General features: G+C 53.4%; 1 protein-coding gene across 1 annotated transcript in view; it reads right to left on the bottom strand.

The window, feature by feature from the left end:
• LOC119100147 (transcription factor E2F1) overlaps nt 1–8946 on the bottom strand; it is a 10080-nt gene extending 1134 nt beyond the window's left edge. Inside the window, exons 1-6 of the mRNA XM_037223256.1 lie at nt 8836–8946; nt 7158–7338; nt 6574–6703; nt 5247–5398; nt 1825–2127; nt 1409–1516 (exon numbers count right to left, since the gene is read on the bottom strand). Coding sequence (XP_037079151.1) covers nt 1409–1516; nt 1825–2127; nt 5247–5398; nt 6574–6703; nt 7158–7331 — 867 coding nt within the window. The 5' untranslated portion in view covers nt 7332–7338; nt 8836–8946. The remainder of the gene's footprint in view (nt 1–1408; nt 1517–1824; nt 2128–5246; nt 5399–6573; nt 6704–7157; nt 7339–8835) is intronic.
• Nucleotides 8947–25116: the final 16170 nt, after the last annotated feature.

Genomic DNA, 25116 nt, shown 5'->3' with positions numbered 1-25116 from the left:
TTGAATCATCTCACCGCACACGATATCAAACAGATCAGGGGCGCGCGGCTATGCTTCTTAACACGACACCAAAAAAATCATACGCAACACTGCGCCAGGCTGCGTATCGACCAATCAAATACGAAGCCTCATTCTCATTCGTTCTAGCCATGTCCAACCGCCATCGACGTCTAGCTTTAGCTCCGACCTCAGAGGAGTGCCGTCTGACCGCGACCCTCCGGCCGCCTGCCGCGGTGAGTCGTGTTCGCGGCGGCTCGCTCCGTCGAGGCCAGCGGCCCCGTGCTGACGAGGCGCGCACACCCCCGACCGGCGGCGCCGGAGGCCGACTGGGCGCGGCGAGTCGTGTTCGCGGCGGCTCGCTCCGTCGAGGCCAGCGGCCCTGCGCTGACGAGGCGCGCACACCCCCGACCGGCGGCGCCGGAGGCCGACTGGGCGCGGCGAGTCGTGGTCGCGGCGGCGCGCTCCGTCGAGGCCAGCGGCCCCGTGCTGACGATGCGTGCACACCCCCGACCGGTGGCGCCGGCGACCGACTGGGCGCGGCGCGCCGGATCGGCGCCGACCGGAAACTGGCCCTGTGATATGACTCGAGTGCAGCACATCAGAGAGCTAGCTCCGGCCGGCGCCGCTCCACCCGACCGGCGGCGGCGGCGGCGGCGGCGGCGGCGGCGGCTCCGGCCCGCACGGTACTACCTCTGTGATATGACTCGGGCGTAGCACATCGCAGGAATAGGGCCGCGCGCGTCGGAGCCGTTGTCGAGAGACCCACGAGCGGAACACGATGGCAAGCGCATCCCAGACGTCCGTCGCACCTTCCGTATGCTAGGCCCGTACAATCTCCACGTCGATCCAGCTTTTGCTGTCAAAAAGTTTGTTCGCCGACGATACGCAACGACTTGGTTCACCTTGGGTTAGTCACTGATGACGGGCAGCTAGGATGCTAAGTCCCCAAGACTTGCCATCCGTGGACGCACTTTGTCCGGATGGCTTAAGGAACACCTACTTCTTTTCGCATGCACCTCTGCCCTAGGCGGCTATACAGGGACCAAAGCCTAAAATAAATATCTTCAAGATAATGTTTAAGACTCCGAAAACACAACATTCCAGTATATGCTCCCGACGAACACTCATAGAGCCGCCCGATAACTGTGTCCACAGCGGACTTACAGTTTTGATCCCCTCCCCTCCCTCAACCCCCAACCCAGAGGTTCGGACACGGACGCGGGAGGCCCAACACCCACGACTGCCGGCGGCGCGCTCCAGACGCGCGCCTGCCGGCCCGCGTGTGCGTACCCTGCTGCTGATACGGCTCCGGCTCGGGCTCCGCCGACGTCAGCGGCAGCGGCAGCGGCGGCGGCGGCGGCGGCCGGGGTTGGCTCGGCTCGGGCTCCGGCAGCGAGCTGTGGCTGGCGGCCAGCGCCGAGTCGTCCGCCCCGTCGGCTGGGCGTGGGTCGTCCTGACAAAGCAGCAGCTGGATCTCGCCCGAGTCCGATCGCACGTGCAGCTGGTACACGCCCTCCTGCCGGCCGACGACTCACTCAGGCCCACGACGGAGGGAGTCTCGCGTAACGAGGCAAGATGCGAGCCTGTCGGGTCAGAGCACCGCGAGGACAATGATGGGAGAGAGGGCGGCACTTAGGCGACTGCAGTCACCACTACTTAGTCCAGAATGACATACCACCGCACGAAGCACAGCAACACAGCAACACACAACAGCGCACAGCAACACAGACACACAACTGGTAACATGAGCGTTGTTAGCATAAGACGCGCGCTGCGCAGGCCGCGCCGTCCGCCAGCGTGCGCCGACGGCGACGGCGCGCTCACCCGGGCCGGGTCGGGCACGCGCAGCACGGTGTCGTCGGGCGCGCGCACTGCTACCACCGTCTGGTCGCGCAGCTGGGGCAAGCCGCGCAAGTCCTGGTAGCGCACGTAGGCCGGCTGCCGGCCGAGCTGCCGCAGCCGCTCGGTCGCGGTCGCGATCAGCGCGTCCAGCTGGCGCTCGCGGCTGACCGCCGCGCGCTCGGCCGGCCCAGGCACGCCCGACGCCAGGCGCACTTGATTCTTGGACCGCTTCTCCAGCAGGCCTACGCCCTCGAGCACGTTGGTGATGTCGTAAATGCGCCGCTTCTGTGGCGGACACCTTGCGTCACGTGGAGACGGCAGCGTGCGGGATGAGCGCAAACGACCATTTTGACGCGGCGTCAGCTAGCGCAAACAACCATGTCGACGCGGCGTCAGCAGCTGACTGCTGGCAAGCGACCGGCGCAGAGACCACAGAGATCAGACGCCAGAGAGAGAGAGAGAGAGAGAGAGAGAGAGACAGAGAGAGAGAGAGAGAGAGAGAGAGAGAGAGAGAGAGAGAGAGAGAGAGAGAGAGAGAGAGAGAGAGTAGAGAGACAGAGACATAGGACAGAGACAGAGACAGAGACAGAGACAGAGACAGAGACAGAGACAGAGAGACAGAGACAGAGACAGAGACGAGACGAGAAGAGACAGAGACAGACAGAGACAGAGACAGAGACAGAGACAGAGAGCAGAGACAGAGACAGAGACAGAGACAGAGACAGAGACAGAGACAGAGACAGAGACAGAGACAGAGACAGAGACAGAGACAGAGACAGAGACAGAGACAGAGACAGAGACAGAGACAGAGACAGAGACAGAGACAGAGACAGAGACAGAGACAGAGACAGAGACAGAGACAGAGACAGAGACAGAGACAGAGACAGAGACAGAGACAGAGACAGAGACAGAGACAGAGACAGAGACAGAGACAGAGACAGAGACAGAGACAGAGGACAGAGACAGAGACAGAGACAGAGACAAGAGACAGAGACAGAGACAGAGACAGAGACAGAGACAGAGACAGAGACAGAGACAGAGACAGAGACAGAGACAGAGACAGAGACAGAGACAGAGACAGAGACAGAGACAGAGACAGAGACAGAGACAGAGACAGAGACAGAGACAGAGACAGAGACAGAGACATGAGACAGAGACAGAGACAGAGACAGAGACAGAGACAGAGGACAGAGACAGAGACAGAGACAGAGACAGAGACAGAGGACAGAGACAGAGACAGAGCCAGAGACAGAGACAGAGACAGAGACAGAGACAGAGACAGAGACAGAGACAGAGACAGAGACAGAGACAGAGACAGAGACAGAGACAGAGACAGAGACAGAGACAGAGACAGAGACAGAGACAGAGACATAGACAGAGACAGAGCAGAGACAGAGACAGAGACAGAGACAGAGACAGAGACAGAGACAGAGACAGAGACAGAGACAGAGACAGAGACAGAGACAGAGACAGAGACAGAGACAGAGACAGAGACCAGAGACAGAGACAGAAGACAGAGACAGAGACAGAGACAGAGACAGAGGACAGAGAAGAGACAGAGACAGAGACAGAGACAGAGACCGAGACAGAGACAGAGACAGAGACAGAGAACAGAGACAGAGACAGAGACAGAGACAGAGACAGAGACAGAGACAGAGACAGAGACAAGAGACAGAGACAGAGACAGAGACAGAGACGAGACAAGAGACAGAGACAGAGACAGAGACAGAGACAGAGACAGAGACAGAGACAGAGACCAGAGACAGATACATCGACAGAGACCGAGACAGTAGACAGAGAACGAAGACAGAGACAGAGACTAGACAGAGACAGAGACGAGACAGAGACAGAGACAGAGCAGAGCCAGAGACAGAGACAGAGACAGAACCGAGCGAAGACATATACAGAGACAGATACAGATACAGAACATAGACAGAGACATAGACAGAGACAGAGACAGAGACGAGACAGAGAGCAATAGCAGAGACAATCAGAGAGCAGAGAGCAGAGAGCAGAGAGCAGAGAGCAGAGAGCATAGAGCAGAGAGCAGAGAGCAGAGAGCAGCGATCAGAGAGCAGATAGCAGAGAGCAGAGAGCAAGGCAGAGACAAGAGCAGCGCAGAGAGAAGATCAGAGAGCAGAGAGCAGAGAGCATAGAGCAGAGCAGAAGAGAGCAGAGAGCATAGAGCAGAGAGCAGAGAGCCGAGAGCAGAGAGCAGAGAGCAATAGAGCAAGAGCAGAGACAAGAGCAGAGATCAGAGCAAGCAGAGAGCAGAGGCAGAGAGCAGAGAGCAGAGCAGATGGCAGAGAGCAGAGAGCAGAGAGCAGAGAGCAGAGAGCAGAGAGCAGAGAGCAGAGAGCAGAGAGCAGAGAGCAGAGAGCAGAGAGCAGCAGAGAGGAGCAGAGAGCAGAGAGCAGAGAGAGGAGCAGAGAGCCAGGAGAGCAGAGAGCAGAGAGCAGAGAGCAGAGCAGAGAGCAGAGCGGCAGAGAGCAGAGCGCAGAGAGCAGGAGAAGGCAGAGAGCCGAGAGCAGAGACGCAAGAGAGCAGAGAGCAGAGAGCCGAGAGCAGAGAGCAAGAGAGCAGAGAGCAGAGAGCAGAGAGCAGAGAAGCAGAGAGCAGAGAGCAGAGAGCAGAGCAGAAGACAGAGAGCAGAGAGCAGAGAGGCAGAGAGCAGAGAGGCAAGAGCAGAGACAGAGAGCAGAGAGCAGAGAGCAGGAGAGCAGAGGAGAGCAGAGAGCAGAGAGCAGAGAGCAGAGAGCAGAGAGCAGAGAGTAGAGAGCAGAGAGTTGAGAGTAGAGACTAGAGAGTAGAGACTAGAGAGTAGAGACTAGAGACTAGAGACTAGACTAGAGACTAGACTAGAGAAGACTGGGGACTGGGGACTGGGGACTGGGGACCAGGGACCAGGGACCAGGGACCAGGGACCAGGGACCAGAGACCAGAGACCAGAGACCAGAGACCAGAGACCAGAGACCAAAAACCAAAGACCAGGGAGACCAGAGGGATCATGGAGACCAGAGGGATCAGGGAGACCAGAGGGATCGGGGAGACCAGAGGGATCAGGGAGACCAGAGGGATCAGGGAGACCAGAGGGATCAGGGAGACCAGAGGGATCAGAGACCTAAGAGAGAGACCAGCGAGAGGCCAGAGAGACCCGAGAACATATACAGACCAGAGACCAGAGAACATAAATAGACCAGAGAGATCAGAGAACATAAACAGACCGGGGAGACCAGAGAGCCCAGCGAGAGACCGGAGAGACCAGACAGATCAAGCTACTATGTTGTTTAACACGTTTTATCCCTAACCCTGAACGTCACCAGAAGCACACGTTCGCCGTCGCCGGTCAGCCCCGCCCGCGCGGCGTCCCGGGAGCCCCGTTGAGACGCCGGCCAGCACCTCACCGGGACCTGCAGCAGGTCGGAGGCGCGGTTGAGGTCGACCTCGCCGTGTGGCGCGCCGCGGGTCAGGTCCACGAAGCGGCGCGTCAGCAGGCCGAGCGAGGTGTCCTGGCGCGACTTCTCGGCTGAGGTCGACAGCCCGGTCGGCGTGCCGGCTGCCGGCACAGGCAGCACGCTCTCAGAACCACCGCCGCACCCCGCGGAGAGGATGGTAACTGCGGCGCTGCCGGCCGTCCGGCACCCAGCCCCCCGGTCGCGGCCACATGAGATGCCGACAGCCTCCGCGGGCGTACACCAGAGCAGGCCTGGTCCGGCGATGATGCCGACTCCAGAGCAGGCCCGGTCCGGCGCCGATGCCGACTACAGAGCAGGCCCGGTCAGGCGCCGATGCCGACACCAGAGCAGGCACGGTCCGGCGCCGATGCCGACTCCAGAGCAGGCCCGGTCAGGCGCCGATGCCGACTCCAGAGCAGGCCCGGTCTGGCGCCGATGCCGACACCAGAGCAGGCCCGGTCCGGCACCGATGCCGACCCCAGAGCAGGCCCGGTCAGGCGCGGATGCCGACTACAGGGCAGGCCCGGTCAGGCGCCGATGCCGACTACAGAGCAGGCCCGGCCTGGCGCCGATGCCGACACCAGAGCAGGCCCGGTCCGGCACCGATGCCGACCCCAGAGCAGGCCCGGTCAGGCGCCGATGCCGACCCCAGAGCAGGCCCGGTCAGGCGCCGATGCCGACTCCAGAGCAGGCACGGCCAGGCGCCGATGCCGACCCCAGAGCAGGCCCGGTCAGGCGCCGATGCCGACACCAGAGCAGGCACGGCCAGGCGCCGATGCCGACTCCAGAGCAGGCACGGCCAGGCGCCGGTGCCGACTCCAGAGCAGGCACGGTCAGGCGCCGATGCCGACTCCAGAGCAGGCCCGGTCAGGCGCCGATGCCGACTCCAGAGCAGGCCCGGTCAGACGCCCATGCCGACTCCAGAGCAGGCACGGTTGGAAGCTGTCTTCAGATGTTGCCCGACAGATCGGAACTCACAAAAAGTCAAATAGCATCTGTACACTTTGCCACTTTACCTCGGAGCCATGCTCACCAGCTCGTCGTCACAAGCGAGAAAAAAGGCACGATTATTAGCATAGTACGTCCAAGAACAAAACGACTCACAAGAATTACCAAAAATACACATGGGAACACAAGACCGCAGGCGTCATATGACCAGTTCCCATGGTTGACTCATTTGGACACCTTTGGGCAATATCCTTGTGAGGCACTTTGATACTATCATCTGCCATATGAGTGGTTCTACATGAGGGGACACCGATTCGTCCTGTCTTACATCGTTCTGACACCGGTGAGGGGTGATCCTCAGAAAAATATCTTGTTCTTCTTTGAGTTGGAGTTTTCTTTGGGGTTTTAAACACCACATCCTCATGAGACGAGTCCAAGTCTAGCCTCCTTTTCACAGTCTGTAACATGGATAATTAAATCGGCCCAAGATTCACCTCTGACTTTGGGCATGTCCCACCTTTCAGGCATCCAGGAGTTTCACAACGCACCTCATAACAATGTCCAAGCCCTATAAGCAAGTGTCACTCAAATTACATAATACTGATGATGTCCAATGCTTATGAGAGCATCAGTCTTCACTCATGCAGCAGACATGAAGTCATTACCATTCCCGACCAGCGTAATCTGGTCTATGAGTTGGCCATGAGGACTGTGAGAAAATTACTACCTGGAGCTAGGTAACTTTGCTTAGCTTAACCAGTGACCGCAAGCCTGAAACATGTGATAGAGTTAAGGACATCTACAACAGTGCACTAGATGAGTCTAATGGTCCCACTGTTCCCATGCACTAATAAACAATTAGCTAGACACAGGTAGCATCACTAGCATATACACATCAGCTAGCACACTTACCTTGAGATCTGAGGTAAATTTCCAGATAGGTTGCAAAGGAGTTGAATGCACAACTGTAGCCAAGTGGTCACCAAAGGCTGAGCTCTCATCAGTAAAACTCATATCCTTGACATCCTGCCTTGGCTCCGAGCAATGGCATGGTGCCCCTGATGTACAGCCAGGTGACCCTGCCATCAGAAGTCTGGAAAAGCAAACCATCATGTTCACAAATAATAACAGACAGCTACACATCTCACAATCTGATATATTTTCAACATTGGTTCTGTTTGCCCCATGTGTAACAATATTGCCTTGGCTCACACAGACTCCTTGCCTTACTTTACATTTACAATGACCCAAGGATCAACAGGCTTCACCTCTGCCTAATGAAAAATTTAACACTTCCCCACCCGGTGTTTTGACAACATGCCTCATGTTAATATGCTCAAATCACTGGCAATGCCACTCATATTTCCATTTACTGATGATGTTCACACCTTAAGAGGACATCAGTCATCACCATCATGCAGAATGTGACAATTCACTGCCAAAACCAATCTCTTTGCAATTTAGAAAGGTCTTTTTTGGACCTTACTAAATTGCTGACAGATCAAGACAGAAAGAAATTGCAATGAAAAATATTTTAAATTGCTTCAAACTTGAATATTTCATCAAAACATTATGCATGATTTTGACAACATCTTTCTCATTTGCCAATCAGATAACATTTTAACACACCTTGATTGAACCCATGCCAGTCACTTCAAAAATTAAAATGCCACACCAGATACCTACACAACATAGGTGCACTGAGCCTACATAGGCGCCTACATAGGTGCACTGAACCTCCGACTTGTGCACACAACTAAGGCCAGGCCAAGTTAGAGTACACTTTCAAATTTTTCAGCCTGAAAAATGTTCTTTGGAACTCTTCTGCTTGCAGTGACCTCCCTGACAACTGGCTCTCTAGGCAATGAAACCAGATGGTAAAAAGCACATGTTATGCAGACACATGATGACATGAACACTCAGAGTTTGATTCTAGATAACACTAATCTCTGTGAACAGGGTGCCAACATTTCATGTTGAGATGATGCAAAGGTAATTTAGGGAAATAATAAAAATCATGGCAACAATTGTTTAAAAAATAAGTGCAATTAAGCTTGGCATTACTTCAGCACATGAAAGTGTCAAACTTAGCACAATGATGATGCATAAGCAGCTGGTGTAGTGGATGGATTATGAATGGTGCAGTGAATGATATTTTTGCACATCAGCAGAACAGCACAGACCATGCACCAAACATTAAGCCCTCAGATCTATCACACACATGCGCTGACATGTTAACATGTTGCTAGTAAGCCATACATATTTCATGTACCATCAATTTTTTGCAGGCCGAGACCTATGTGCCTCCAATAAAAATACCCACCTTCATGGAGGTGGAGGTAACAACTCAGTAGTGGGGTTTCCTGTCTACTAACTTGTCACAAACCTCTGCTTCTCCTCTTTTATATGATCTCAATAATAAGAAAAGTTGTTTTGTGCTGCACAGACTTAGATTCTGTGAGAAATTTACCGACTTCATACTCAAATCCTCTCCGAGAAACAAGGTATTCAGAAATGTGATGATTCCAGACGCTTGGTGCTCCGCAATTCTCTCGTATTACCTAAATACGAAAAATGACTGGTAACTTACCAATGGTCCGCATTGCCAGCAACTTGTCATCCCACAGCCATCATTTTACGCCTTTCCATTCACCGCCCACCCATAACCGCGCCCACAACCAACAACGATATTTCTACCGCTTGCTATTTCATATACGCGCCTACGCGCGCTTCAAATGTAAAAAACAGCGCGCTAGCGCTTGGCTGACTATTTGAAATATCGAACGATTTCAGCATGACTGTTGGGCGATATCCCACAAGCGTGGTGCAACCACACTACAAGAACTGCCAATCGCTGCCAATTCCGTGGTGAGCTGAACTTCACTAACTCTAACTCGGCTCTTGACTACGTTTGTGTACGCCGCCATATGTGTTTTTTTTGTGGTGCTGGTAATCGTCTGGCCCATGGCAGGATGCTTTCACAAGCTGAGTGGCAAACGAAGGTCTCTCCAAGTTGGAAAGGGCGCTGGCAACCACTTTGGACCTCTTCCTTGCAGTCTTCGCGCATAGATGGTGCTAACGAGAGATCTTCTGAAAGTTGGGGCTTAGTTCCTGTATCTCTTCAAAGGCAAGAGGTCTGAACCTTGCCCCAGGGATATCTTACCTCACCCTTACCATTACCTGGGAATTTTAGAATGTAAACATGCTTGCTACGCCCGTTCTTGCAAAGCATGTTACGAAACCTGACCAGTAGGGGTTTATTTGTTGAACTTTTGTTGAACTATTGCATATCGTTGAACTCCGCTAGTTGCAACATAACTCTACCTGTCACAGGTAATTGCAGCCGGTAGAATGGAGAGGATCGGCGCTCACCGTCGGGCAGCCCCTGCACGAAGGAAGGGAAACATTGCACTCACGAGGCATGTATTACCTATACGCAAATCTTCGCAACTCAATATTCCAAAAGATCACTGCCTTGTGGCAAGTAAAGTCAGTCCGATCAAGATAACACGACACCAAGGCAGCACACAAAAACACGCACAAATCACCGCCCTCCTGATGAATGCCGCTATCCTCCTCTTTGCCCTCCCCCCCCCCCCCCCCCCCCCGGGAAGACCACGGTACGGGGTGCCATTATTCATGGGTACACGCACACTTCATCGGCCCACGCATGTGCGGGATCGCCAGCTTTCTAAACACCGGTCGCTGGTGGTCTCGGCTGAAGTCGATAACTTGCTTCGTACCGTGGTCAAAAATATTCTACACGATTACACCTGCTTCGGCAGGGGGCTAAGTCCTCTTTCTCTGGGGGTGAACAGTTGGCAACAGTTCACACCTCAGGCATGACAGCGAAACCTCTAAGAAACAGCACCCATCAACGTTTATGCAACTCGTGCCGCGACAACAACGGGATCTCCTGGAGTTTTGTCACAGACGGGTCATCCGCGGCTAGACCTGGTCCACCGCCAGGACCGCCGGGCCATCCACGGCTAGGCCTGGTCCGCCGTCAGGGCCGGTCCCCTTCGCCGCTTGCTCACCTGGGCGCGACACGCTCCACAGGCGTGGACGTGGTGAAACCAGCTGTTGACGCCACTCAGCCATTACGAGTCCACGTGCCGTTTTGGCTACACGTTCGCGCCGCCGACCTCCTCTTGACCTTTCAGCCGTAGCTGCGGACGTGGCGGTGGTATAAAGGCAGCTTTCCAGTACGACCGCGGGTAGGCAGCCCAACGCGAGATGTGGCCCCGCAGCTGGCCTGGCCCCGTCACGTGGTTCGCCATGCCCATTGCGCGCACCCTCGAATCTTTGGCTAGCCTGCCTGTACAGAAACGAACGGGTGCTGATCCAACCGTAATTTCAGGGATCTGTCGCACTGTAGCCCTCTTCCTGATCGCTACCACAGCAGCGACAGGGATCTGTCGTACTGTGGCCCCCCTCCTGATCGCTACCACGGCAGCGACCGGGATCTGTCGCAATATAGTCTCCTCCTGATCGCTACCACAGCAGTGACAGGGATCTGTCGCACTGTTGCCCTCCTCCTGATCGCTACCACAGCAGCGACGTTCCTGTTCTGGCCTTAAACGCGCCGGCATTCTCCGAAAAAACTCAACACACAATTCCATCTGTTACAACAACCACCTTCCCATGGGGGTAACCGCCCAAATAAAAAGGACACTGATAAGTCGGGGTATGTCAATACTTACCTATAGCACCTGATCTGGTCAGGTGTTCGTCATTGTGCACACTGGTACTGGCCGTTTCGCCACCGCCAAGCACCGCTAACTACAGGTCGTATTTCTGCACCTCCACCACATTCTCCCATGGCGCCCCCAAACACATGCTGATTTATAAATACCTGCACGTCTTCGCACCTGCAGAATACCCATGATTTCCAGCACAGCAGCGTGCAAGCCATTCTCCTAAGCCAATCCTTTCATCCCAATCCTTCTTTGCTCTCCAATCTCCCTCCAGGCGCTTCCAGGCCCAAATCCGCTCTAACTACTCTGCATTAGTCATCAACCCCTGGCACATGTCTTTCCTAGAAAGTTCGTTCTTTCCATGGCCAGTGTCAATTTGGAAATTGATAATGCTAGTGTATCGCCCTACAGTAATAATGACTTGAGAACACATGGGTCTCGCCCCATCCACGATTCGGCCCCAGTGTCACTACACCCGTGTCTAACAGCTACATTCTTGTGTCCTCCTGAGCTCTGAGCAAGTGCGCCTAACTACTTATTCCTGCTCCCTCCCCTTTCCGTGTCCATCCACTTAAACTACTCGCTGTCCTTCACCGACACACACAAACTGGCCATGTTAGCCATTAAGTCACATCACATTCCTACTGTAGTTACTAAACTACAGCCCATTTCTACTTTGGCTGCTAAACTACATTCCTCCTCGCCTTCCTGTTCCTGTGCCCCACTATCCCAAACTACTCATGCCCATCTTCCTTCGCCGTTCGATGCAAAATGTCTATCTGAGCGTTTTCACTCTTTTCTCGCCTTTCTGTCGTGTTTCGACCCTATTCCCTCGCGTCTCACTTCAGGTCTCTCTTGCGGCCCTCCTCCTTTAAACAAATCGTTCCTAATCGCTCATCACACCCCTTTATATCGCCTGCACCCTGTGTCCTTACAGTCCTTTCATCAAGCCGCATTTGCTCTATTCCCCGCATTCATTCTGACGAGCATGCCTGCCCCGAGTTCTTACAGTACGTTGGTAGCTGTGACAGCAATAGGTATTGGGCTGGTAGACTCATCAACATGGTTGTCTGTCATCAACCCTACGTGCATGAAAGCTGCGCCGCCGTTTGACGTCATTCCATTTGACTCAAGCACTCTGTCCCATTTGGAGGAGATCTCTCCGCGGGGTAGAATGATAAATAAGTAAATCACCGACCTGCTGGGAACAGGCACCACGCGTCAGTGGCATTCCCCTCCCTACGTACAGGCTCGTTTCCACGTGCATGAGAAACCCTAATCCGCAAAGATTTTCTCCCTCTTCGTTCATAAGAATGTTAACGTTAATTTCTTCGGTGACGCGAAAGCGTGTGTGACGCATTGTGTGTGGCGCAACACCATCAAATTTCTGTATCCACATCCCTGATGGTTAGAGGCACCATCGCCAAGACGCGGCTGGGTGGTACGCTTTGAAAATGTTTGGGACTGGAGCCGCCGAAAACATTGAAAGAGGCATCATTTGATCCGTAACCTCGTTTAGCCGAGTTTTGGCTTCTTTGCATCTCCGTCTGATGTACGATTTGATCACTACGTCGAGAGCGCACGATATTACTAATGCGGGAATGCACATACTAATGGTAGAATCAAAGGATGTTGCCATGTGTGCTGTATAATACCTGCTCTGTGTGAGTTTACTTTTCGAGGGACGCCAAAGGACTCCGTTTTGTAACAGCATCACAACTGCAGGGATTCCGCCAAGGCCGTCTCAATCCGTGCTTCTAGTTGATTCTTTTCATGGGAATTTTTCAGGATGGATTTCCAGTGCAGCACTCTGCTAATTTCGGATGGTTAGTGAAAGATTAGGGCAGTATAAGAAGTTGTACTGACCCGATAAGCGCGTGGTAATATCTGTTTTTTACATTTCTTTTATTTTTGTTTTGTTTTTTATTTTGTTTTTTAGGTAACATCACATCTGTGAATCCGCCTTGAAAGCGGGCTCTCTACGTCTTTTCAAAGCTCTACTTGCTAGCCAACTCCAGCACGGCAGTATCTAAATCCCCTATTTCTTTTAAACGAACCCACTCGATCAAACCGGGCTTAAACTCACGCAGAAAGTGTTGATACATGAACGAGGACACCATCCGACCAGTTTCCAAGTGTTGAGATTGGGTCGGCTGCAGCCCGGTTTTGTTTGCCAATGTCCTCACGCGGCGCACGTAAGTGTTATCGGGCTCAGCACCGCCCTGTTGGCAAGCCGTTAGCTGCATCAAGTGTGCCAAGGGATCAGGGACTTCCTGAACTGATCCCTTAGCGTCCTCTTCAACTCGCAACGTAGGCCTCCCTTTCTTGGGAGCATTCACATCGGTTTGGCGAGATGCCAAAAAGGTTTAAAGCCTTTGGCCTGGACCTGTAGAAAAATGGACATCATTCACATAGTATTCTCGCAGTTTAGCCTTGCGAGCTAGGCTGGGTTTTCTGCTGCCTTCAGCAATTCAACAGCGGCTACACCCCCCTCCCTATCGAGCTTCAACACCGACATCTGCCGCACCACTCCCAGCGCTGCCTTCAGCAATTCAACAACGGCCACACACCCCTCCCTATCGGGCTTCAACACTGGCATCTGCCGCACCGCTCCCAGGTCTTTGGCTGGCGTGCCTCGGGCGTATCGTGTGATGGCGTGGTCATACATTGGCCGATCCTTGGATGGATGGCCATTAGTTCTGAAGCCGTTTCGGACGGCAGTCCCTTCGGAGCCAAATTGTCCAGAATCGGTTTAAATTTTTTCCTCAAATTTCTCCCACAGTCACACACCTCTACTCTCCTTGCGTACTTACTTCTTAGGTAGCAAGCTGGTGGCCAGATCACACCGCACATCTCACGATGCTGCTCTCTAATGCCTGTCTGTTTTCTGCGCGTGAACTTATTCGTTTCACTATCACTGTCACTAGACGGGTGCACCGCCGCCAATACAGCGACCCCACGCTCTGGGGGGCGCAGCCGCGCAGGGGAGTCCCCTCGTCCTCGGTCTTCTGACCGCTCCACTGCCAGTCTTGTGAATCAAAACATCACACAGTCCCGGGTAAGGGGGAGTGTGGAAAAACACCTTCCCCCCATAATAAAGGCTGCCCCATCATAGAAGCCACCAGTGACCTAGGACCTCCGACCATCTAATCGCCTACGACCATGCTACCGGGGTCTCATCCAGTTCAAATCTGAGGTTCGCCGCAAAAGGCACCTGCGGGTCGGATTTCACGTTCGATTCACGGCTTCATCGTCCACCAAATCGCCGAAGTGCCCCATAAAGGTTATGACAGCAGCTTCGGAAATCACTGGCCATCACTTCCACAGAATCGTAGACGTGCAGGCCTCATAAGACCTGAATCCGCTCGTCATCCAGTCGCTCACGACCATGGTACCTGGGGACCAACTACTTCGTAGTTAAGGCTCTGGACCTTCCAGAGCATTTGAATTCCCAGCCGATGCACCACTTCCATGTACCGCTAGTCCGCACCAGCTGTCACAATGATTCACCAGGACACACCAATGAGCCCTGTCGATGCGTTCTTTTAGCGCTACGCTCACTTGTTCCGCCTGCCCCGCGGTATGGGTGTGCGGCCCCGGAATGGTTCGCTCAGTACTTAGTCACCACAGAGTAACCACGGCACAGTGCACCAGGAAGGGAAATATGTGCCTTGCAGCTGTGTGCTATTTCGTTACCTTGTCCAACAGTAATCGAATTTAGCAACTTACGCTTGTCCTAATATGCAGACGCACGTACAAATATGCCTTACATTTGAACAATACTCAAATTCAGTGCGCAAATACTTCAATTCACTTGAAGGAATCCTCCCTCCTCCCCCTCCCCCCCCTCTATAAAGACCACAGAATAGCCTCGAATAGCCGATCTCCCCGGCTTGCATTGGGGTCACGCCGGAATGAAACGTAGATTTCCATTGCCATGCTCATCACCCAGCTATAGCACCAGGAACGCCTGATTCGGAGATACCTCATCGCTCGGTGGCCGGCCTTGGCTTTCGCACCGACGCGGCCGACAACCAACACCGACGCTTGGCATCGGGTCTCCAAATCACCAGTTATTGGTGCCGTGTGGAGCCGGGCCCTCGCCATGCACGAAAGACGGCGTCCGTGTACTGTTTCGATTGCCTGCACAACTTCAACCACAGAACGGCCACACGAGTGACACAACGCGGCGGGAGAAAGGGCAACTACAAAACTTCATCTCCACAGCATTGTGTCAGCGGCCACTCAATTCGTAATTCTGCCGCTTGAAATGCTTCTGGAAGTTTGCAGACAAAGGTAGCTGGTCACGACCGATTCAATATCTAATTTGGATTTTTGATCCCCTTAGCAGGGTGGTAATTGCCTGTCTCCGGCCCACCCCGTCTCAGTTTTCAACTTAGACGTATGAAACAAGTATTTAGTGTATGCTCTTTCCTGCAGTCTCCACTTGTATTGCTCGTTAATTTCCCGGTTCGAGAGCCGGCCATGATCTCACAGATCTCTGGCCAGTCGGGTTTGCCGGTACTGGCGTAGACCGCAATCAATCCGTAATACGGCAAGTAGTAGTTTTACACCACGCCCCTGGTGTATTTTCAGGTGCTCATGCTCAAATCGTTCGGGATTTCAATGCCCGTTCAACGGTCTTCCCGCCAGACACCTCGGGCGCATCGAGTTCTGCATATGGTGTCCGTGGCAACGGTGGCCATAACTCACCTGACTTGTCGTTGGCTTGTCGGCGACCGGAACGATGGGTGGTTGCCGGCCCGCCCAATCGCAGCAACGGGGAGAGCAGCTGCGGGCTCTGGAGCCCGGCTGGACCTGGCAGTGCTGTGTAGCGCTATCTAGTCCAGGAAAGTCCCAACTAGAAAAAAAAACGTAGGACTCCCATCCAATGGGTGAAGAACCTGCGTTTTTTGTCAGCTTATGGAGGAGAAACCTTTTATTTTTAAAAATGAAATTATCGTATGTGCTGTGTGCAGTGTTTATCTCAATCGGACTGAAAAAAGGGAATGACGATTGATGACTACAAGAGTGTCGGAATCGGGGCCAGGGAGATGATAACGGTTCGGCGACATCCGACCTTGGTTTGCTCCCTCGTCAGTGATGTGATGATTCCTGATTGATTCGATGAAGATTTGATGATTTCTCGTTGTCAGTTTCTACTTATGTATTAGCGTGTCCAGATGTGCAGGAAAACGTTAAATGAGTCTATTGAGGAAGAGAGCAGAGCGTTCTACGCACAACGTGCATACTTGGGTGGGATGAATTATGAAAAGTGCTGAGAGCTTACAGCGAAAATGAATGCACGGCACGTATTGGGGTAATAGAACCAAGACCGTATAAGAGAGCATAAAGAAATAATAATGATAGCAATAATGTTCATTTCGCACCAGGTTGGTAGATAACTTTGCATATATAGACATGCAACAACGCTCGTCCCCTGTTTACCACTACTCTGAGATATCTCCGCCTGCCTCCCGAGTATATCGAGCTCGTGTTGTTCGGCGTTCACCGTGGATCATGCCGGCACCGTGCGAAGTAAAAAGTTCATTCGACGCAACATCTATTGGTGGGGGAAGACGCGGATAACGGGAGAATGGCAAAGATGTTCGCACATATGAACATAAACCGCTGAGTTCACTGAGAGCACGACCCTCGAAATAAATTCTGGGACGGTCTTGAGCATGCTCACCGGCGCGCGTGCGCGCCCGCGAGTTCAAGCTATGTGCAACAGGCTCAAGGCCGCTGTCAGGAGTTCTGCGGCACCTGGTGCTCACAGCAGTAATTTAGCTGGGGGGGGGGGGGGGGAGGATTGCCTGGGGTGTCGTCCCGGCAAGGCCGCGGCACAGGGTGCCTCGACCCCCAACCTACAAACCTGGGGCCCGCTCGCAGGTGTGAGCGCGGCTACCCCCACCACCCGGCACACGCACTATCTATCCATTCCAGCTACTCATGGGAGGAAGGCCCCGGCCGCGGCGAGATCGGCACGCGAGAGTTGATCAGCCTTCAGGACTGGCTGTGCGCAAACGCACATCCGCAAACTGGAGGCCGCCCCGCCGCAGCACCGTTTCATCACGATCGGCGCTCTGTCTGCGCCCCAGAGCTGGCACTAACAATTTCCGTAGCAGTTCCTTACATTACATAATATACCCCCTAGGGCAGCCAGACAAAAGTCCCTTTAATCCCGCGGGAGGGGCCAGGATAGTAGTGTTCTCCCATTACGATTCCCTACAATCCGTTGCCCGCGCAGTCAGTTACCTTATTCAGTTACACCTGAGCTGTCATACAGATCACTCACATTCCCACAGTGCACACTTCCAAGTGGCTCTCACACAAACAGCACCATTTCTGACTTTGACATTAACTTCCACAACACGTTTCATCAATTACACCTCACTGAAAAGTCGATGTATGCCACCGTTGCGGCTGGCGCAAACCGTGGCAGCTGCAGCAAACGGCTGATGCTGCAACAGCTGCGGAAGACGGCTGGTGCCGCAACGGCTGCGGCAGACGGCTGGGACTGCGGCAGCTGCGGCAGACGGCTGGGACTGCGGCAGCTGCGGCAAACGGCTGGATCAGCGGTAACTGCAGCCAACGGTTGGAGTTTTGACAGCCGCGCATGACGACTGGAGCTGCGACAGACGACTGGAGCTGCGGCAGACGACTGGAGCTGCGGCAGCTGCGTCGGACGATTAGAGCTGTGACATCCGCGCCAAATGGCTTGAGCTAGCGGCAGCGGCGGCGAACGGCGGGAACTGCAGCAGATGCGTCGGCCAGCTGGAACTGCGACAGCTGCGGCAGGCGGCTGGACCCTGCGGCAGCTGCGGCGGACTGTTGGGACCGCTTGCACTCAAACTATTATGTTTGTCACACTAGCCTCGTGCTCCACACATCAAGCTAACGCACTTCACTCTGCCCTCCATCTCGTCATTCACTTGGCATCCATCACTACACACCCGAGACCACACACAAACATACGAACTTATACACCAACATTTCACACCGCATGAACTCGTCCCTAATGGGTTTCCCCGCTCTTCCATAAACTGCCCGCTAATACTCCGCGCCACTCCTTGCATTCCCTCACTGTTACAGAATGCAGTTCCTTAACTTGTCTGCCTTAAATTATCTGCCGGCCATCCGAGTAAAACTTAAAATAAAGGGTCAAGAAGGGTTATTGATGTAGGAAAACCGAGACACCAGTACGCCGCCGTCCGTCTTACTTGCCTTAACAAAGTGAGTCAAAGATCAGCCTTCCCCGTTCCGTTACGTACCGCGCATGCAGCCCCCGTCTGACGGTCCAATGTCCCATTATGTACTGGCGCTGGCCATCCTTTCCCCTCTCCCTCACATCCCACAAATCTTCGTTCCTCATTCGTCAGTCCGTCCCCTCCCGTCCGTGCTTCAACATGCTGTCGTCTGTGCCGGTGAGTCGTCACGCGCGCGCTCGTCCTAGTCCCGTCATGCACCCCATGCTCCATATTCCCCTTTATGCTCGACGCACTTCCCACGTTCTCAGTTACCTTTGCCGCCTCCTCAGATCACCTCCCGGGCGGATCGCGTGCGCGGCCTGCGTCGCACTACTCCAGACCTGTTATCCCCATGCCACCACCTCTCGTGCGCCGCGCCCCTGAGCCGGCAGCTGTGCGCGCATCAGCTCCGCGGTCCCGACCATATACGCCGCAACAGTGGCCTCTAGTTCCCGGACTTCGCTCTCCATGCGAACGACCGCCTCTCCTTCTGGTCGGAACTCAGACAACACCTGATTTACACGCCAGCCGCGCCAGACGCAGTGCTGCATTGCATCCAGGCTCTCCTTGCTGGCTAAATCTTTCGCAGCGGTGTCCACATTTGTGATGTCTGAGGTGCAGGCGCTCGAGCAAATTCGGCTAAGGCCCTTCAGAAAATGCTTGAAAATCAGCTCCCTTGTCATTTGCATTGTCTCTAAATCTTGTGATTGGGGTGTTTTGGGCCAGGTTTTATTGGCGAGTCTTTATGCGTTGAGCATAACTGGGCACTTGCTCGGTGTCACCTTGCCGAAAGCCCGTCAGCTGCATGCACAACGTGAGAGGTTCAGAGGCTTTGCTAAACTGATCCCCTAGAGCCTTTTTAAACTCTTGCCACGATCCCACTTCTAGTTTCCTTTGACGCCAAGATTGTTCGAGAAAAATCCCTTCTTTCGTTTTCAATGTCCATGTAGATCCGCGTTTCAGAACGGCGCGGCTACGCCGCGCCGTTGGGAAACGGGGTATATGGCATGCTGAATGGTAACGCTTCGCAGCAATCGGCGAAGTAGGTTCTGATAATAGAGCTGTCTGCAAGCAAAACATTTTGAATTTATGAAATTTGGCGACTTTTGACGTGACCCAGGGTCACTGAGATTTCACCTACCTCAGGGAATTAAGTACGGCGCATCCAGTGGTAAAGGTTTTACAGCGACGGGCACATTACGCTCTGCTATCCAAGTTGTTTATTTTTGCATGCAAAACTTGCCCTTCGTGTTTGTCAGGTGTTGGCTCAGGGCCAGGTCGCGATACCGCCCCTCCGGAACCCAACTCACTGCGCGGAATCGACTGGTAAGGGTTTCTAAGCGATTGGACTCGGAGAACGGGCGTGTCCGCTCATTCCTGTTTGCGGTGTGATTCTCGGCGGTCGTTCCCCAGCCTTGCTCCGCCTCTGTGGTAGTTTTTTTGTCACTGCTGGGCAATGTGGTGGTGGCATTCTTATTAAGATGCCATCACGCATTGTCCTGGTAGCATGCATCGTATTAGTTTTTGCCTTTCTTTATTCTAAAATAGTAAGTAGTATAAACGCCTTCGGCGTCGCGCCATAACTTGGCTCCGCCCCTTCCCGTTGCCAGGAAGTGCTGCCACCTGCCAGCCGCTGGAAGGACAAACGGGCGGCTAATTGATCCGCAAGCGCGTTCACGACCGCTTAATATGTGTCGGAATGGTGTTCTTTAAATTTTAAATCGTAATAACTAGTTAATAAGCTAGTTTAGGTTAAGTTAAGGCTGAAGCTTAAAAGATGCCATCAACATCTCTCCCTGGCGAGGGGCTTGTTTGCCCCCTCCACTTCCCTCCGGGGGACCAGGCTTCGTGCTCATCAAAAACAGTCGACGGGAAAAGTTTCCGCACCACGAACCCCTTCGCCATCCATCGGGAACTTGAGCCCCACGCCGACGAGGTAGATGCAGCCAAACCGCTCCGCTCGGGAGCCCTCCTAGTGAGGGGTTTTCGGAGCGTCGGAGCGTTTCGTTCGGACCGAGGCTTTTCTCAAATTCAGCAGTTTTCTGGGGCGGGCGGTCACAACCACCATTGCGCCTGCCCTCCCGCCGTCCCGGCCTGGGCCCCAGCCCAGCTGGCCCGCCTGCGATTTAGAGGGTTAAAACTCCCACGTGCCATCCACTGCGGATACCTCATGGTCCCGGTGAAGGCCTGGGTCCCTCCTCCCCAGCAGTGCCGCACGTGACAACGGTTCGGCCACACTGACCGGACCTGCCGGGCCGCACACCCGACCTGCGGCCGCTGCGCCGATCCCCATCGCATGCGCGAGCTGTGACGCGGAAAACCCGCGCTGGCCGCATGCAAAGGCCCGCACACAGCTTGGGACCGCCACACCTGTTTTGCCTGGCATATTCAGCGCGAGGCGCTGCGGGAGCGCCAGCAGCAGGCAGCGGCAGCGGCCTACTGCACCCGTCCGAATGTTCTACTCTCGGGAGTGACTCACGCTACAGGAGGCGCACCCTCGTCCTTCCCCTCCAACACCAGCTCCGCGGCGGCGCCCCCTCCTTCCATGGCCTGTTGAGGAGTCCGAGATGCCGAGACAGCGTTGTGCCTCAGCACAGCGCTTCTCCTCAGCACACTGTTCCTCCCCAGTAGGTCAGCCACGTCTGGTGCGGTGTCCGATTGAGGCCGCGCCGGCCGACCCAATTACGGCGAACCCGGCGGCTGCGAGCCTCCCTGAGCAGGGACCCGCCCCACCAAACTCGGAGAACCGCTCTCTCACCTCAACACGTCGGTGTTGGTCAACGACTCGGATTCTTTTAATTAAAGTTTTAAGATCAACGGTTACTGCCTGTATGCATATGTATACATATGTATACTGCCTGTATAACGTAAACGAAACCCCGCGCCAAGGCGGTTCGGCTTTGTCTCAAATAGCCTTTTGCATCGTCAAGTTCATTTTGATACTCATTTCAATTCAGTTGCAAAAAAACGCTAAATTAGCACATTTAGATCTTACTCTTTTTTCCATGTACCTTATCCCCACCAACCCTGTCTCCTAAGTTGATCTCTCCGCCTTACTCGCACAAATTTCCTCGCCCTGTTTCCTTGGGGATCTGAACGCCCATCATCCGCACGGGGTTGTAACACGACACAACCAAGGGGGAGAGTTTTACGCACACTCATGGACACTCACGATCTCACATGTAACAACGAACTGACACCTATGCATGCACATCGCCCCGGAGGCGCAGTGACATACTCTGTCATGGTTCTGGCATTGACAACACCATGCACAGCACCACTCTTTGCGCACAATGTTCAACCGGACCCGCTTTTTAGCGACCACTACCCAATGCACATAAATTTAGAGGTCCCCTCAGTTCAAATAGACTTTAATTTTCTTCCCCGATGGAGTGCTCGCAGAGTGGACTGGGCATCTTTCCAAAATTATACAGATGAGGCACACCCTCCAGGCTCAACTACCGACCCCTCTACACTTTTAAATAATATTTTAGGCTCAGCGCACCAGTTTGTTCCACACACTCATCGTTGACCAGGGTACAAACATGCGCCCTGGTGGAACGATGAGCGTCAGCACACAGTAACCCTGTGACGCCGGGCTATGCGTGCCTCTCGTGGTGGCATTTGAATAGCTCACGAGGAGGAGTTTCGCAGGGCTAAACATGAAGCCGATGTAATCATTAAAGGCGCAAAACAGGGAAGATGGGAGCAATTTTCAAATACGTTCAACCACCTTACCCCATATCTGAAATATGGTCACTGATTCGGTGTTTCATGAACAAGCGCACGCCACATTATAAAACCCCGCTCCTTGTAATCAGCAACTAGCACTACAACATCCCATTCGAAGTCGCCACAAAATTTGTCGCACGCTCCGCCCGTGTATCATCATCCGAACAATATTCACAACAGCTCACCAACACATTGAATGTCACGCTGTCCACACTCAACTTCACGTCTGCTAACACTGAGACATTCAACCTGCTCTTCACACCTTATGAATTAGGCCTTGCGATCAGGGACACTGCTGTCGAGCCAGACCAGGTAGCCTACCCCCTATTTAAAAATCTCGTTTGGTCTGGACTAACCAATCTTCTGTCGGCTTTTGACGATGTGTGGGTCAACGGATCCTTCCCTCCCTCAGCGGCGCTCTAGCACACTTATCCCTATACCTTAGCCTTCTAAGCCTCCCCTGACCCTTCGAGCTATCGCCCCACAGCAATTACTAGCTGTGCTTCTAAAATACTTGAACGAATAGCCAACGGACGCATCAGGGTGTTCCTAGTCAAATCACCTTCATTCACCCTTTCAGAACGGCTTTGGTCCCGGCCGCTCCACGGTGGACAGCCTGGTCCACATCATATATGCAATCCAGCAAGGATTTCAGACTAAATCAAATACGGTAGCACTATTCGTGAATTTAAAGGCCGCATTTGACAGGGTAACTAACAGTGACCTCCGCATTAAACTGCATGAAATCTGAGTTCTCGGTCGGTCGACTCGCCGCTTTCATTAAAAAGTTGTGTTGTGCGGCCGCGCGGGGCGGAGGTGCCCGGCGCGTAGACGCACGAGAGCCGCACGAGCTGTGCAGCACGAGATGCATCGTTGCCGGCACTGACGGTGGCGGCGGCGACCGCCGCCTGGGTGGCGGGGGGGGGGGGGGAGCGCGGACGGGGGTCGGCTGTGAGTCCTGTCGATTCTGTAACGTTTGGTTGTACCGTCGTGCTGTACAGTAGCATTTAGTGTTCGAATCGTAATTCAAATACAAAAGTTCCTTACTGATAGGACGTTTTCTGTGCGTTGACGGGGGTCGGCTGTGAGTCCTGTCGATTCTGTAACGTTTGGTTGTACCGTCGTGCTGTACAGTAGCATTTAGTGTTCGAATCGTAATTCAAATACAAAAGTTCCTTACTGATAGGACGTTTTCTGTGCGTTGTGGAAATACTTATCCTTAAGCGGCGGCGCAGGATCACGTTCTTCCTTAGGGCAGTGTCTTACCTCCAGCGCTCTTCCTTGTAATGATGAATTATGTTTCCAATGATATTGAATATTTCTCCATATTTTCAGCATTTTGTATACGCGGACGTCCTGGCTGTGCCGCATGAGCACGCTAATGGCGATCACGCATTGCATTGTATACAAATAGCTGTAAGTGATATTCGCACGTGGTATACACGGTGTGGACTGCAGATTCTCCCCCGCGAAGTCAGCTGTAATCGCTTCTCTAGGCGAAATAATGTTTAACCTTCCCCCCCCCCCCCACCCCCTAAACCTTAATGGTGAAATAGTCCTTCGAGTTCACAGTTTTAAATACATTGGAACAACATTAGATCATCCTATTTTCAATGCTCGTTTTGCTGAGCTTGAGCCACGCTGTGTCAGACGACAACATAATGAAAGGCATAGCAGGACGGGAGTGGGGCGTCCACAGACGCACTCTCCTCTGCCTCTACACCTAGCCTGATACGCCCGATCTTGGACTACAATGGCTTTCTTTCTGATGATGTCTTCCAAAAAGTCGAGACCCTGGAGACCATCTAGAACGCAGCCCTCCACACAGTGACTGGTGCACTTCGCACCTCCCCGGTTCCAAATCTGCTCGCGGACACGAAAATCCCCTCCCTATCACACCGACGAAAATTGCAACTCCTCATATTTACGCACGCGCCACAGCGCGCATTGGTAGCCCCACATACACACTCGTACACCTCCGCCCCAACCGCACACTTACCAACGCGGAGGTCCAGCATCCAACCATCAGCACTCGCGTTATTCGAGCGCGACGAGCGCTTAATCTCCCGGACATCCCCTGCAGCTCAACTCTCGATCCTCGACCCTTTTTGGGGCGACCCTATACCTAACGTAATCTTTCTGTTAAAACGCAAAAAGCGAAACGTATCAGAAACCGAAGTGCATGCCATCTTTGCTGAGTTCAAAGGAGAACATGACCAGCACACCTTCATTTATACTGACGGCCCCCCCACGCGATGGCCGCACGGGAGCTGCCTTCGTACGTCATATCACAAAGCAAACCGCCTGTCAAATTACAATACTGTGTATACGGCTGAACTAACATCAATCCTGACAGCCCTGCTCCACATCAAGCAAGGTAACGTACAAAGGGCAGTCATATATACCGACTCTCATTCGTCGTTACAAGCTCTCATCACTCTTCGTATTTCATCCCACCCAGCTCTAAACGGCATATGGCGAACACTCTGCTCCCTTCCCCAACGAAGTCACGTAATATTTCTCTGGGTACCTGGACACGCAAATATTCATGGAAATAGCACTGCTGACGAGGAAGCAAAACGAAGTCTCATGTTTTCCGGAACGTTATCATCTTCATCGTTCAGTTTCTGATATTCCTGCAATCAAGTTACATTTTCGTCTCTTTCTCCAATCCGAATGGCATCAACGCGCCTATCACCACCTTCACCAAATCAAACCCGTACTTCAGCACTGGTCGAATAGTAATCAAGATAATCGCCTCAAGGAAGTGCTGCTTGCCAGACTGCGTATCGGTCGCACCAATATCACCCACTACCACATTTTCAAGCACGCTCCCCCTCCGCTGTGCTATCGCTGCGACATCCAATTCACGATGAATCACTTCCTCCTCCGGTATATCGAAGTGTCCGGTATATCAAAGATCAAGGCAGCCGCTCATCAATTACGCCAACGCTGACCGGCTTCCATTCAACCTCCATTCCCTCTTCGGTGATCCCTATCCTGATTTGCTCGTTATCTTCTTCGAGTTTTAACACAGTACAGGACTAGGCAATTTCATTTGGATAAAGGATTTTTCCTGCATAAGTTGGCAAAGGTTGCAGGTTTTTCCTTATTTGCTGGGAGTCCTGATTTTTCTTTGTTAGGACTTTCCAGGGCTCAATAACATCGCACAGCACTGCAAGGTCGCGCCGG

Source organism: Pollicipes pollicipes, unplaced genomic scaffold (assembly GCF_011947565.3).
Source record: "Pollicipes pollicipes isolate AB1234 unplaced genomic scaffold, Ppol_2.1 Scaffold_4881;HRSCAF=5763_pilon_pilon_pilon, whole genome shotgun sequence".
NCBI lineage: Eukaryota > Metazoa > Arthropoda > Thecostraca > Pollicipedomorpha > Pollicipedidae > Pollicipes > Pollicipes pollicipes.
Note: the sequence above shows the minus strand (reverse complement) of the source record. Positions and strands in the feature narration are given on the sequence as shown.